Raw genomic sequence first — 15624 nt, forward strand, 5'->3', positions numbered from 1 at the left:
GGGGTGGAAGAATAATTATTTATAATACAGATATATCTGAACCCAGAAATGTTAGGTAGAACTCATTACAGCAAGGGTCTCCAATCTGAGGTCTTAGTGATACACACACACAATTTCAGATTATGAGGGAAGTTGCATTAACTGTAACAAAAATCGAATTCATTAGAACATGTAATTTTTGCAGTACTGGCCCTCAAACTCTAAGATTACCTATGCGTTAAACCACTTTGGGTTCTCCTGCAGATAACTGCTGTGCTCAGCTCAGGAGCTGTAATGCTTGTGGCTCACAAGTGGGACCTTACCCATGTATTTAACTCATTTTTCGGGGTTAAGTAGAGTTTCAAGGCCAGTAGTGCAAACATTACATGCTCTAATGACTAACAGCATGTGATTTTTGCACTACAACGTCTATTTATTGACAAGACAAAAAACAAAACAAAAAAAACAAACAAAAAAACACCCCACGCTGCTGCCATATAGTTCCTAAGACATGCACGCTCCTTAGCCTAGCTCATTTTGTCCTCATATATAGGAGCTTTTTATTAGCTTTTCACACCAGGACAGTGCTAGTTAATGTGTGCCATATATAAAACATTGTGCTCACTGCCATGGAGTTATGAATGAGTCAGCGCTGATTAGCTAAAATGTGAGTTTGTAAAAAGCACTGACATAAGGGGGCAGTCTGCAGAGGCTTAGATACAAAAGGTAATCACAGAGGTAAAAAGTAGATTAATATAACAGTGTTAGTTATGCAAACCTAGGGAATGGGTAATAAAGGGTTTATCTAGCTTTTAAAAAAAATAAAAACTCTGGAGTAGACCGTCCCTTTTAACAAATACCAAGCGAAAGTAAGTAACTTAAAAAGTTTAATCAACATACACTATCTGAATCATAAAACATTTTTTTTACCTCTGAATCCCTTTAACACCCTTTAGATATATGAACACCTGGCTTTAGCTCAGCCTCCTACATACCATTTTAATGTGATTTGGCCTAAGGAGATGCAGTGTGCGCAACCTGCGCTGTCACAAACACACAATATCTCATTACCATGCCAGATGTATTTGATGTTATTTGGTGCGAGTGTGTCATTTTCACTTTAAAACATACTCCTTTTATAGAAAATTAGAGTGGACAGTTGGTTTTTTTGTATGTTTTTTAGGTGGGGATATAAAAACATACTGCAGCCAACTGTAAACAGTAGCTATGCAGTGCGTGTGAAAATATAGTAACTATTACTAATACAAGACACAAAATAAAAAATAAATAAAAAAAAAAGTCAGAAATAAATCTACTACTCATTTGAAGTTCAGACTAAGGGGTAGATTTACCAATGTCTGTCCGACATTATACGCTGTAGCGTATAATGTCCGACAGATATTGCTGAATTTAACATTGCACAAGCAGTTCACCGGGTACTGCTTGTGCAATGCCGCCTGCATATTAGCAGCCAATCGGCCGCTAGCAGGTGGTGTCAATCACCCTGATCGTATAGGATCGGACGGATTGAAGAACGCAGCCTCATTTAATTGGGTTGTCACCAGCCGGTATTTCACCAACGTAGGCCTAGTTTCCATTGAGGTGGTAAAGTTTGGAAATTGGTGGAAAAACAACATTTCTCTCCATTAAAGCCTATGGAAAATGTTTATATTACGATAATTTTTCAAACCTTTACCACCTCAATGGAAGCTAGGTCATGGCTGGTATTTTGAAGGCTCAGGTCAAAGTTGAAAATAAAGATTAAACATAGAAAAAAGGATCAATGCTAGCAGCTTACGTTCTTGATTTATGCTAGGGTTGCACCGATACCATTTTATTAAGACCGAGTACAAGTACCGATACTTGTTTTCAAATACTCGCCGATACCAATTACCGATACTTTTTTTTTTTATGTCATGTGACAGTTAACCAAGCACAATACAGACTAATTATTTAAGATTCCTTCTTTATAATTATGAAGGACTGTAACTTAAAAGACATTATGAAATAATAAAACAGGTTTTATTTGTCACAAAGTTCACAGAACATGTTTATAAATAAAAATATTACAATAAAATATATTAATAATAACAACAAATAACAAAAATAAAATCACAACCAACCAAAAGTGCAATACAGTGAAAAATAGTAAAAATAGAACAGTGCACTGTTTAATCATGGGGAACAACACTATGGGCTAAATTACATTTGACTGGTAAGTTTTACCAATGCTATGCTAAAGTCTATGGAGTTGGAAATGTGAACAAAGCATTGATAAAGCTTACCAATCAAATGTAATCTAAATCTAGTCCTAAAATTGCAGGATGAGTGTTCATTGGAATTAACTTAATTTTTGCCATGAGTACTCTTCCTGCAATTATATAAGCTAACCTATGGATGTTCCTCAGAGTACAGTATGTTTTTAACATCATTGTGCAAGATGAGAACTAGCAGTAAAAAAGGCAATTTAGCAATTAGAATAATTTTTCAAAAGTTAGTGGCAAGTTCTTTTAAAGGAACAGAAGCCTCTCTGCATGTTCAGCTATAAGACTGTTTTTGCTATTAGTAAGGAGGTTTGACTCTAAGTTGAACAGTCTTTCACTTTCCACACTACTGCATGGGGCAGAAAGATATTTTTGGACCATTTTAGCCAGAGCTGGAAATCTCAGTTTATTAACTGACCAGTACTTCAGGGATTTGTCTGAACGAGGTACAGTGATCTCTCCTACAATAATACAAATAACAGCAATTTGTATTGGCAGAACAGTAGTAAACAATTTTTAGTTTAGTCTCCACTTCAGCTTAAAATGAAATGGGAACATGCAGTTTGAAAAAACGCCACAAGATAGCATATGGGTAGGAATTGGAGGTATCGGTAAAAGTATCGGTGCATTTGCACGAGTACAAGTACTCATGCAAATACTTGGTACCGATACCGATACTAGTATCGGTATCGGTGCAACCCTAATTTATGCTGTATAATTATTTATACAGGTTTGTCTTTTTTTGTTTTTTTAAGAAAAATTTGGTAGCCCTAATAGTTGGTAGTTGTTTAGAATAAATTTGCCTGATTTAAATAAATCCTCAATGGCAAACCTGTGTGTCACAGGCAGTAAAAGATGGCTCTGACAGTTAGTAGAATGCTAGGTGGATCATAATTAGCAGTAGGGTTGCTACTAAAAATTTCACAGAATATGCCTCAATGCATTAGAAATATAGAACAGAAAAGTGAGGAGCAGTTAAGAGGTTTAATTCTAATGTGTTACTGGTAACCAGGGTGGTACAAATTATTGATTTGTAGGTTACTGGCAGCTAAGGGGTAAAATGACTGCCTAGCTGTGAAACATATATATGGTAGGATCAAGAGTGGGGTGTAAGGTATAGCTTGGGTAGGTGGCATTGTGTGACCCTCAAAGATCATCATTCCCAGTCACCGACTCACCTACAGATCTCCAGTATTTTTATGGAAGACAGCTGCCAATCCAAATTAGCAGTCATCTCACATCATACACTAGTTTGGTAGTGAAAATACTTATAATACTACACTATGATATGCTTGTTTACAGCCTTTAGCTACTACTTGGCTGAAAATTAAATTTAAATGGTTTATTGTGCATACAAATCTAGATTTGTGCTAAACTTTAAAAGTATGGTTTAGTGAGAATATTTACACCCAGCACTATTAAAAAGAGGGGGGGGGGGGAGAAAGCTCAGCACACAAATTACAATCCCAGAAGGGTACAAAGAATAGATTAATATTGACACTACCAGATCTGCAAAGAGATGGTCTAACTCAAAATGTAACAAAGGTCAGGGGCTGGAAAAAGAGGATTCTAGGGGGGAGAAGGCAACTGTAGACCTAAACAGTTACACAACTTTATCTCCTTTATAGAAGAAAAAAAAAACAAAAAAAAAAAAAAAAACACGACAAGTTGTAAATAAAGCTACAGGAAGTCTGCACACAAAATGCAAAAAAATAAATAGAATACAACAAACAGACGAGTACAATATTCCAATAGATCCATGTGCAGTATAAACAGAAACAAAAATGCCCAACAGGAATGTACAAACAAAACAGATTTAAGCACAGTTGGACCTGTGGTGGAATAAAACAAATTTTTGCTTTCACCCTACAATGCCACAGACCATCCAATACAGCAGTGTCCTGGCTGGGGCTCAGTACACCATGACAGTCACTTGCATATCCTAAAGACGTTCTCTACAGCTTCCTACACCCATTACCATTCTAACATTTTTTTTATATGATCTAGCTAATCTTTAATATAAATTTGCTTGTTAAAAAACTAAAGATATAATTATATATATATATATATATATATATATATATATATATATATATATATATTTTTTTTTAGCCTGTATTGCAAAAGCAGAGTTTACCCCCTCATAGCTATGTGGGCACTTCAGCAGTGCAGGTTGAAGGGTGCAGAGTCCCTGTAACCAGAACAGCCCTCTCCAAGGTCACAACTCACTCTGTAAACAGAGACAAAATAGCAAACAAAATTGAGCAGAGAAAGTGACCAGGGCTGTGTGTATAATTGATCTGCACATTGCACCAGGAACCTAGTGTATATAAAGTGGGCTTCCCCATACAGCTGCTCCATAAATACACTCCTCCACTGCACCAATACAATTTAAAGGGACAGTCTACACCAAAAGTGTTATCGTTTAAAAAGATAGATAACGCCTTTACTACCCATTCCCCAGTTTTGTACAACCAACATTGTTATATTAATATACTGTTTCTATGCCACTACAGATAGCCTATTATCACCTGCTTTTTACAAGAGACTGTTAATTCATGTGGGCCATATAGATAACATTGTGCTTACTCCCGTGGAGTTGTGCAGGACAAAAGCACTAATTAGCTAAAATGCAAGTCAATAAACAGTCATGTGATACGGGGCTGTCAGAAGAGGCTTCGATACAAGGTAATCAGAAGTAAAAAGTATATTAATATAACAGTGTTTTTGCAAAACTGGGGAATGGGTAATATAAAGGGATTATCTATCTTTTTAAATAATATAATTTTTGGAGGAGACTGTCCCTTTAAAGGGACAGTTTACCCAAAACTTTTCTCCCCTTTATATTGTTCCCAATGATTCATTTTACCTGCTGGAGTGTTTTAAATTGATTACAAGTATCTCCTTTACCACTATTGTGGCATTTGAAATAGCTGGTTTAGCCTGTGGTATCCCAACCTATACTGAAATTTTCTATACTGGAGTATATTCTATTGAATAGCCTAAGTAAACACAGCCAGCAGAAGAGATTACACTCTCAGTGGGGGGTATGATAGTTAAGTAATAAAATTCATAAAGTACAAAAGTAAAAGGTTAAATGTTTGAATGGAAGTTGTACGTGTTTTAAAAAAATAGAGAAAAATGTTCTAAGGGCATCTTGGGAGATTGTGTAAAAAAAAAAAGTTTGGGAAAATAAGGGAGACCCTAGAAAAGAGGAGGGTTGGCAACCCTATTCCCACCTGAAAGACTTAAAGGGACAGTACACTGTAAAATTGTGTTTTTATGAATGTATTTTCAATAACTTGTTATACCAGCTGCAGAGTATAAAATTTATGAGAGATTGCATTTTTCGGTTTATTTGTGTATATGAAGTAGCTGGTTTTGTGCTTTTAAACCACAGCCTATTACAATGGGTTGAGCTTCAGGTAATATCAGATCTCATTATGTTATCACTTTGTGTACACACACTTGCTTCCTTATCTTATATTTGTCTAGAAAACCAAAGCTCAATACTTAGAGAGAACAATGGAAAATTATAATTGTGATATATCTGTTAAAGGGACAGTCTAGTATAAATTAAACTTTCATTATTCAGATAGGACTTTTAATTTTAATCAACTTTCCAATTTACTTTTATCATCAAATTTGCTTTTTTCTCTTGATATTCTTAGTTTAAACTAAACCTAGGTAGACTCATATGCTAATTTCTAAGCATTTGAGGGCTGCCTCTTATCACATGCTTTTTAAATCACTTTTCAACACAAAGAGACAGCAAGTACAAGTGGGCCATATAGATAAAACCGTGTTCAGCCACAGAAAGTTATTTAAGATTTAGCACAAAACAATGCTAAATTTAAGACAATAGATAATAAACAGTCACAGTCATGTGATCAGGGGGCTGGAAGAAGGTTCCTAGATACAAGGTAATCACAGAGGTAAAAAAGTACATTAATATAACTGTGTTGGTTATGCAAAACTGGGGAATGGGTAATAAAAGGATTATCTATCTTTTAAAACAATAACAATTCTTTGGTACACTGTCCCTTTAATGTCTTTATCCCCACTGTGCTTTAAAGGGATAGAAAGGTTAAAAAAATAAAAATAAAAAAAATGTGCAAGGGTGCAATTCCATTTCAAATAAGCATTTTTTGCAAAATACTTTCATCAGCATAAAATGGTTCTAGTAAATTGCATTACTGTTTATCAGCGGCATACGCACATATCCTATAAGGGCCCGTTCACCAGTATTCAAACACCATGCCTACTCAGAGAGCTGACGGTGGTGTGTATTGTTTCTGAAGACATAATTTGCCTCATATAAGCCCCTGCCGATTCTCTGAGAAGGTGTGGTGTTCAAATAAATTGGTGCATGGGCCCTCACAGGATATGTGTGTATGCTGTAGAAAAGAAGAGAAAAAAAAAAAAACACTTCTACAAGAAGAATTTTTGCTAACGGAATTATATTGCAAAAAAGCTTATATTTGAAATTGAAATGCACTCGCACAATCCATTTTTGACCTTTCTTTCACATTAAATGAGAAATAGAATTCACAGAAGCTTGAATGTATTCAGTAAGACTGAATACAAAATGATTTGTATTTAGAATTTTGTTGCACCAACCTGTATAAAATTGCAAAATGTATTTCCCCCCCAGTAACTACTAGACATGTGCATTCGTGATATTCAGCAGCAGACGAATGCCGAAGATGGCAGCGGTATTCGGCTATTTTCAGAGATGGATTTCTTCATGTGAAAGGGCAACAGACTGCAAATCCAGATCTTAGTGTGTTTCCCTTTAACAAGATGACAATTGGCTCCAAGAATAGTCAAATGGTGCTGGCAGTGGCCATATTCGGCATTTGTTTTATAGCGCAATGTCCGAATACACATCCCTAGCATATGCTCATCTGTACAGCGAAAACCCACTTATTACCAGACACAAATATTCATCAAACTTAGTTTTTAATTTTGAGAGAGGATTTAGTTTTAGGACTCCTTTAACTTAAAGGGACAGCCTCCTAGAAAAATGTTATTGTATAAAAAAGGATTGATAATCCCTTTTTACCCATTCACCAGTTTTACATGACCAACACGGTTTTATTAATACACTTCTTACCTCTGATACCTTCTAAGCCTCTGCAGACCCCCCACTTATCTGAGCTCTTTTTACAAACTTGCATTTCAGCCAATTAGTGCAGACTCATGCAGAACGCCATTGGACTGAGCACAATGTTATCTATATGGCACACATGAACTAGCTCTGTTCAACTGTGAAAAAATGCACTGAGATAAGGAGGTGTCATTCAGCCTTCAACAAAGAATACCAAGAGTACAAAGCAAATTTGATGATAAAAGTAAATTGGAAACTTGTTTAAAATTACATGCCCTTTCTTAAAGGAACACTGAACCCAATTTTTTCCTTTCGTGATTCAGATACAGCATGACATTTTAAGCAACTTTCTAATTTACTCCTATTATCAAATTTTTGTCATTCCCTTAATATCTTTATTTGAAATGCAAGAAAGTAAGTTTAGATGCCGGCCCATTTTTGGTGAACAACCTGGGTTGTTCTTGCCAATTGGTAGATACATTCATCCACCAATAAAAAAAGTGCTATCCAGAGTTCTGAACAAAAAAAGAAGCTTAGATGCCCTTTTCAAATAAAGATAGCAAGAGAACGAACAACATTTGATAAAAGGAGTAAATTAGAAAGTTGCTTAAAATTGCATGCTCAATCTGAATCATGAAATAAAACATTTGGGTTCAGTGTCCCTTTAATCATGAAAGAATAATCTTGACTTTAATCTATCTTTATAAAAAAAAGGGACCTGGCAATCAATTTTGTTTCTGTTGCAAATAGAAATGCAACAGTTAAATATGTTACAGAAATATTTTAGCATAAAAACTAACACATTTAAGTAAATCTGATATGAAGGTATCTGTTGCCTCACTGGCTGATATGGAGAACTCACAGAGCAATACAAATAAAAAAAGTTTTATTTAGCACCAACATAAAACAATTTTCATAAGACAAAGCACTGTAACACACTGACATACCCTTAGATTTGTATCATGCTTAATTCCATCAACATCTGTGACGTTATTCCAATACAACATGTTTCCTCACATTTTCTCAATATGTTCCACTTCAGAACATTACTTTTTCCTTTTAAATATCCACAACATTACCCAGTACAAAAAGGATAAGATTTCACTTAGCAACAGGTCAAAAACATTAAAAAAACAAACAAAAATAAAACATAGCATAGACAAGTGATGTTATAATAGTGTGTAAGGGTTAACATTTTCACAGATAGTTTATTTGAGCAAATGGAAGCGCTTGACTGCAGGATAACGTTGTAAACTACTGGATGTACTCAGAAAGGCTTAGGCCTTATTATGTGGCATTTGCATGCAGGTGGAGAAGTAATTTGATCCAGTGATAACAAGATAAGTAGGCAGACTACTCATTGTTCCCTTCTGTGGCACATGAGGGAAAAGAAAGGAGCCTAGTGATTCTGGGACCAGGCCACAGATAAATCACCTGAAAGAATACCCCACACTTGATCATAACTGAAACCAGAGAAACTAGTCAGTGATTTTTATTATATGCAACACAACTTTGTGCTTATAGCATTCTATTCTGTACCTAAACAAAGTAGCTAGTTTGTGCCAATAATTATTTGTAGTATTTTTTATTATTATTATTAATAAATGTGTGTGTTTAGGGGAAATCTGCCAATGTTGTTTATTATAGTGAAAACATGTATATGTATTTGTGCTGTGCATGTTATTACTATTAAAAAAAAATATATATATATATATATCATCCAAATTAGAATTCTAAAAATGTTTCTATCACGTAAGGAAAATCGCAGCATGTGTCATTCTTGCTTGATCGATGTGTTATATATATATAAAAAATAATAATAATAATAATAATAATAATAATAATAATAATAATAATAATAATAATAAATATACATACATATACACACACAAAAAATAATAATAATAATAATAATAATAATAAATATACATACATATACACACACACACACACACACACAAGATTCCCTTTAACTAGCAGAACTGTGACACTGGATTTTAGAGAAAGCTTGAAAGTGTTTGTTCTCCCTTCCTTTTCTTAAACATCACCTGCGGAAAACAGTTTGCGGGTCCCTGCTTGTAATTTAGTTTCAAATTACATTGCCTGTGTCTAAGGGTGGTGCTTCAGGTTGGGGGGAAAAAATATAAATAGAATGAACACTAAAGATTACACCTGAACATATGCACACATACAATACATTTCTTAGGCCTCCATAACTGGAAGTTAACAGAAATTATATTTTGCATTTTGTTAATTTGCAAAAAAAGAACATAAGTAAAACAAGCAAGCCTCAAGAAGGGAGGAGATCATCTCGCAACTTTACAACTCAAAACATTTGAAATAATATTATATATATTTTTTTATTAGTAATATGTAAAATCGTTCTGCATTTAAACAATGCAATTATTATTCATCACAAATACGTTTTAGACATCCTAAAGGCATTCTAGACAACTGAAACCGGACAATGATACATTTTATTGCTTTCATTTTTAACTAGAGAAGTTTGGATTTGATTTACTGGCTAAGCAAATCTGTCCAACCTTGCTATTGTGACAGGTCATGTTTTCTAGCACTAGAAGAGTTACTTTTTAGGGTAAGAAGTCACTCTCCCCATACGTCCTGGTACTTGTGTACAAGACACACAAACCGGTTTTTCTGCCCCAGCGAGCTTGGAGTGCCGTTCAGCCAGCCACGCCAACAAAGGTGTGCCGGCAACTTCACAACAAGACGCTGCCCACGCCCAGGGATAAAACACAGCCGGGTGACACTCATGGGGAGGTTCAGCAAGCACAGCAAGGAATGCTACTAGGCAATATGATATAGGCCTCTAGCAGCAAAAAGGGGTTATGAACAGTGTACATGTATGGTTTTGTTTGCATGTAGAACAACAACAACAACGTTTTCTTCAGCAGAAAATAATTTCTAGAAGATTCTCAACATTCGACTTAAAACTACTAATTTCAGACTTTATTATAAAATAAAACCTATTCAAAAGCAGATATGCCATATAGTCTTATAAGTAAAATAAATGGTGTTACATTCATTCAAAAAGCAAAAGTGAAAAACCAAATACAAGACAATGCAGTGATAAGACTATTAAGCACAACAATCAGCTTCATACATAAACAAATATCACATTTATATTTCACTTATAGCAGCAGCAGATTTAAAACAGACATTCACGATTGTATTCAAGTGTCACCATCTATAAGCACACAGTGCCACATCATTTATCCATGTTTCTGAATCCCAATGGTTTCCATAGATGACAGAATACATTGCTAGACACATGCCAGACAAAGGGTTAAATTAGCTACAGTAATAGACATATATATATATATATATATATATATATATATATATATATATATATATATATATATACACACACACACACACACACATATATTCGAGAACCTGTATCCTACAAACAAAACAAAAATGCAGGGTAATGAAGATGGTCAAATAACTCCTACACTATACACAGTCACCAATAATTAAACACTAGCACAATATGAGCCTGTCCTGATAATGTATAAATCAATGGTTATTCTGCATTAAACACATTGCCTGAGCTTGTCAGCAGAAAGTAATCAAATCCCCATACAGCAAACAACCAGCACAGTCTGAGCCTGTCCAGATTACAGTATATATGCATTAAAGTCTGTCAAGCCTGGGGGCCACAGTGTGGACCCCCAGAATTTACCCACACTTCCGCAACCATCCTCTACCACTTCTAGAATTTCAAAGTTGTTTTGTCCTTCAGTTAATTCTGTGTATATGTAAGATTCAGTAAAGTTGTTAAAAGGGATAGGTAACCCAAAATGTTTCTTTCACTATTCAGATAGAGCATGCAATTTTAAACAACTTTCTAAATTTACTTCTTTTATCAATTTTTCTTTTGGTATCCTTTGTTGAAAAGCAGGTAAGTATGCTTAGGAGTCGGCCCATTCCTGGAGCACTATATTGCAGCAGTTTTAAAAAGAATGTTTTCCATTTACAAGAGAACTAGATGGCAGCACTATTTCCTACCATGAAGTGCTTCAGATGCCTACCTAAGTATCTCTTCAACATAGAATATCATGGGAACAAAGCAAAGTTCCTAATAGACGTAAATTGGAAAGTTTTTTTAAAAATGGTATGTTCTGTCTAAATCACAAACGAAAATATTTGGGTTTCATATGCCTTTAAAATTGATATTGAACCAAACAGGAAATTGTGTACAACTGCTTCCTGGTGTCACTCATGTTGATAATGACATCTCTCACAGATTCATTGGTGTAAAAAAGTTAAAAATTTGAGGACGGGGAAACAAATCCACTATCTTTAAAGAAGTTAGATAACTCTGCTAATATAGTAATGTTGTAAATTATAAGTCGCATGCACGGATAAGTGACAACTTTCTAAAGGCCTAAGATACTTGAAATGTTTGTCTGGGATTTAATCCACAATTCTCATTTTTCTTTGGGTTTAGCATAAACTATTCCCAAAGACAGTAATTAGTCCGGACATTTAAACTATAAGGGTTATTTCTTTCTTACCTGTCTCAAAATTCTATCCAATGGATCCGCTTTACTTAGCCCTTCAGAAGTCAGGCCGGTCTCCTCTCTGCATTCTTCTGTAAGGGCTAAATTATCTGCCTTGACCAAAGCTTTGTGCAGAGTACCCGTCTGAAATACACACAAGGGAACAGCACTAGTAAATAAGGACCCCCTCCCTCTCACAATAACCACAGACAAACCAGCTTTTATTAGCAAAGGTGAAGTAATCATTTCTAAGCCATTTTCACAAATTCCAACCATAAATCATTTTATTAAATTTTCTGAGCAAGGAAAGAGGCTTTAATATAGGTCAATAAAACCTACAAAAACAAACCAAAAAAAAAAATAAAAAAATTATATATATATATATATATATATATATATATATATATATATATATATATATATATATATATATATATATATATATATATATATATATTTTAATGGCTAAATATATTTAACCCATTTCTTGAAATCGAAATTTGTACTCAAAAACCATATTATGGGTTTATGAATTATCAATAAGAAACATTTTTTTTAAAGGAAAAACAAATGTGTGTCAAATTAAAAGTATTTATTCTAACAAGTTTAAAAGAAGTAAACAAAAAAAAATGTTTACGATGAAAGCTGGTACTTTGTGAAATAGGCTTTCGATAATGTCAAAAAGAAACCAGACCAGAGAGGAGCAACATATTTTGTAGGACAGTAAATGAAGATTGAAGCAGAGGTTGGCTGCTTTTAGAGCGGTGTAAGATTACTACCCTTCTGGTGTAGAAGGGGTTAATAGCAATTCTGTAAAATAATCCTAAAAATCCAAGCATAGAGGTTTTCACCAAGCAGGTCATTTGAGCTTGGAGGTTAGTGGATTAATGTAAAAGAAGTTTGGCCAATTTCAAGTCAATGAAGACTGTTGAATGGAAGATTTTGAACAAGTCATCTGTGACAGACTTACAGCTTTCTAAAAGCAGCCTTCAAGTGTTTGGGGGCAGGGTGGGTAACCAAACCTTCACCATACCTTCTTGCTGCTCAGATCCACTACTTGCCACACCAAGAGAATCAGTTCCCTTTCATCCGAGCCCAATTTAGACCCATTGTGACCAGCGGTTGCCCCAAATAAGACCACCAGAGAGTCACTGTGTGAGGCTGCCATGTGCCAAGCTAGAATCAAAAGCAACACAGCACAGTAAGAACAGCAGCACACCTGTCCCAGCCCTCTGAGGTTGGGTGTCTGTTGTAACAGGGACACAAGACAAAAACATATAGGGAGTGAAGAAAAAAAACACAACACCCCCCCCCCCCAAAAAAAAAAAACACAGCGCACACGTGAAAAAAATATAAATAAAAATGTTTGAAAGCATGCATAGAAATACAAACAAAAGATAAAAGCATTACAAATAATGTTTAAAGAAATCAAACAATTACATTTTTGCAACTAACATCTAAAAGGATTATGTAAGACAAATTTGTAATTTTTTGGCTATTTTAATAAAAAACTAAATACTTTCTTGCTTGGAAATAAACATGGGTGGTAATTAAAGAGATGCTCAAATTTGTATTTTATTTATTTCTAAAAAGAAATAAATTAAAAACATTATTATTCTAAAAAAACAAAAAAAAAAAAAAAGCAAGCAAGTATTGCTTTAAATTATTAACAAGCAACAGAAATGCTAACTTCCAAGCAACAGGAATGCTAACTCTGCAAAGACAACAAAGTGTCAGTTTAGACAACAAAGGAGTGTGGACAAAAAAGGAAGTAGAAACAAAACTCATTTTTTCTTTGTATGTTAGTGACCACCATAGAGGCTAGCAGCATAATGTGTTGCTAACCCCTCTGGGTGATTAGGGGTTAAGTGTCACTGACTTTAGGAGTGAGTAGCTGAACCTGCCAGGTAAAGGTGTTGTGCTGTGGGGGGAGCCAGTGCTGGCTGTGAAAGTACCTGAGTCCTGCGAGCTTCCTGCAGCAATGGCTGAGAGTTCACTAATCAGACTGAAAGATTCTCCACCTGTGATGTCACACAGTTACCTGGCCTTGATTTGGTACACATGACTTAAACTGGGCTCCTGATTGGTTGGTTTGGAAAGGTGTGGGGATGGGGCTTACCTGATTGGAGTGTGGGTTTTGGATTGCAGGTGGGAGGATTAGGCAATTTAAAGCCTCAGGGAGACACTCCTCTTGCACTGGTTTGTGGGCTGCTCTTGTTTCTAGGGAGTTGGGCTTGGCTGGAAAGCCACAGGTGAGCAGCAGCAGTGTGTCTACTGCCAGCAATATGTACTGTGCTTGAGAGGGGGGGAAAAGAGCAGAACACAATACACAGTTACATATTGTTATTAGTGTTGTGTTTCTTACTGTGTGTTAGCCCAGTTTTTCTTCTTTGTTACAATTTATTTTCCTGAATGTAGATTGAGGTCTGTACTGTTTCACAGGAAGCACACTTGCAGTTCTGGAGCTTTGTCTAACATAGATCTTCTGACTGTCTTGACTTTTATTTGCAAACTATCAGGACAAGTTCAGTATGTTGAGATTGTAGCCTTTAGACTACATTTTATTAGAATGGTTTTATACAGCACTGTGATGTCTGCATTAAAAGGCTGAAATAGTGTTGCATTTCAAGTTAATGTGGTATGAAATAAATAACTCCAAATTAGTAGCACATGCCTGTCTATGCTTATTCCCATTGTTTTAATTCTTTCTATGTATTTAAAGAGATATCAATTGCATAAAAAAAGCTGGTACCTTAACATGCATTAGTGCTTTTTTTTTTTTTTGTGTGTTTTTGTTGTTTTTGTTTTTTTAAACGAGTGGGTGCACATGTGATGAAAAAGGAAAAAATATTGTTAGCTTTTGTGCTTGAGAGGCATGTCACTGTCAACCAATTTATTTATTTATTTATAAAATATTTTACCAGGAAGGATACATTGAGATTTCTCTCGTTTTCAAGTATGTCCTGGGATCACAAACCAATGAAGCAATGGGGCATTGGTTTCCCAGCCAGTGAGCATTATGTTACTAGGGTTCAGTTTGTACACAGCCATACACTTCCTTTTAACAAATAACCAAAATAACTAGCTTTATGTTTACTTTTTTTTTTTTTTTTTTTTTTTTTTTTTTTGAGACCACACACACTTATCTTGTTTATATATTGATCTTTCATATGCATGATACATTTTATATAAAGAAGCTTTAATTGTATTTTTTGTTTACTGTCCCTTTAAAGTTACTTGATATGTCAGAATCAGGCAATGCTGGGTTTCTATCTTGTTTGCAGTCCCACCACATATTTTTGCACTGAACACGATTTGCAATAACACATAAACCTTGTGTTAGCTTTTCACTGCTAGTAAGAGACTTCTACATAAGTCTATTTGGGATCTGTGCCATGCTTAGGAATGCTTACAATTAACACAGACCATAAAATGATTTCTATCTAACGCATAGTGAGTTGATATGGATGAATATTATCAGGCCTGGTTCTGACAGCGCTAGTTTTCTTTCTATTGAAGTGTCACCTTTTGACTTCACATTATTCAGGCATGTAATAGTTATTGCCTAGGGCTAGCTGTGCTATGCTGGTTTTTCCAACAGGAAAAATATTATTTTTTTTATATATCTGTTTAGCTTGCACCCTATTTCCTTGTCTCAATACTAAGAGCCAGATAATATTTTGTTCTTTTATAGAAGTATCTGCATTAGTTTGACAGCTGAGTTTCCCTTTCAGATAATGGT

The 15624-nt window shown here is 35.0% G+C and overlaps 1 protein-coding gene across 3 annotated transcripts in view; it reads right to left on the reverse strand.

Moving 5' to 3' along the window:
- Nucleotides 1-13940, reverse strand: part of ESRP2 (epithelial splicing regulatory protein 2) — a 64192-nt gene extending 50252 nt beyond the window's left edge. For all 3 annotated transcript variants that reach the window (XR_008400187.1, XM_053699531.1, XM_053699530.1), the window contains exons 1-3: nt 13838-13940; nt 12916-13058; nt 11898-12026 (exon numbers count right to left, since the gene is read on the reverse strand). Coding sequence is in view for 2 of the 3 variants with exons in the window: in XM_053699531.1 (XP_053555506.1) it covers nt 11898-12026; nt 12916-13050 (264 nt within the window). In the remaining variant the exon portion in view is untranslated. The remainder of the gene's footprint in view (nt 1-11897; nt 12027-12915; nt 13059-13837) is intronic.
- Between the last annotated feature and the right edge of the window lie 1684 nt (nt 13941-15624).

Source organism: Bombina bombina, chromosome 1 (assembly GCF_027579735.1).
Source record: "Bombina bombina isolate aBomBom1 chromosome 1, aBomBom1.pri, whole genome shotgun sequence".
In the NCBI taxonomy this organism is placed as follows: Eukaryota; Metazoa; Chordata; class Amphibia; order Anura; family Bombinatoridae; genus Bombina; species Bombina bombina.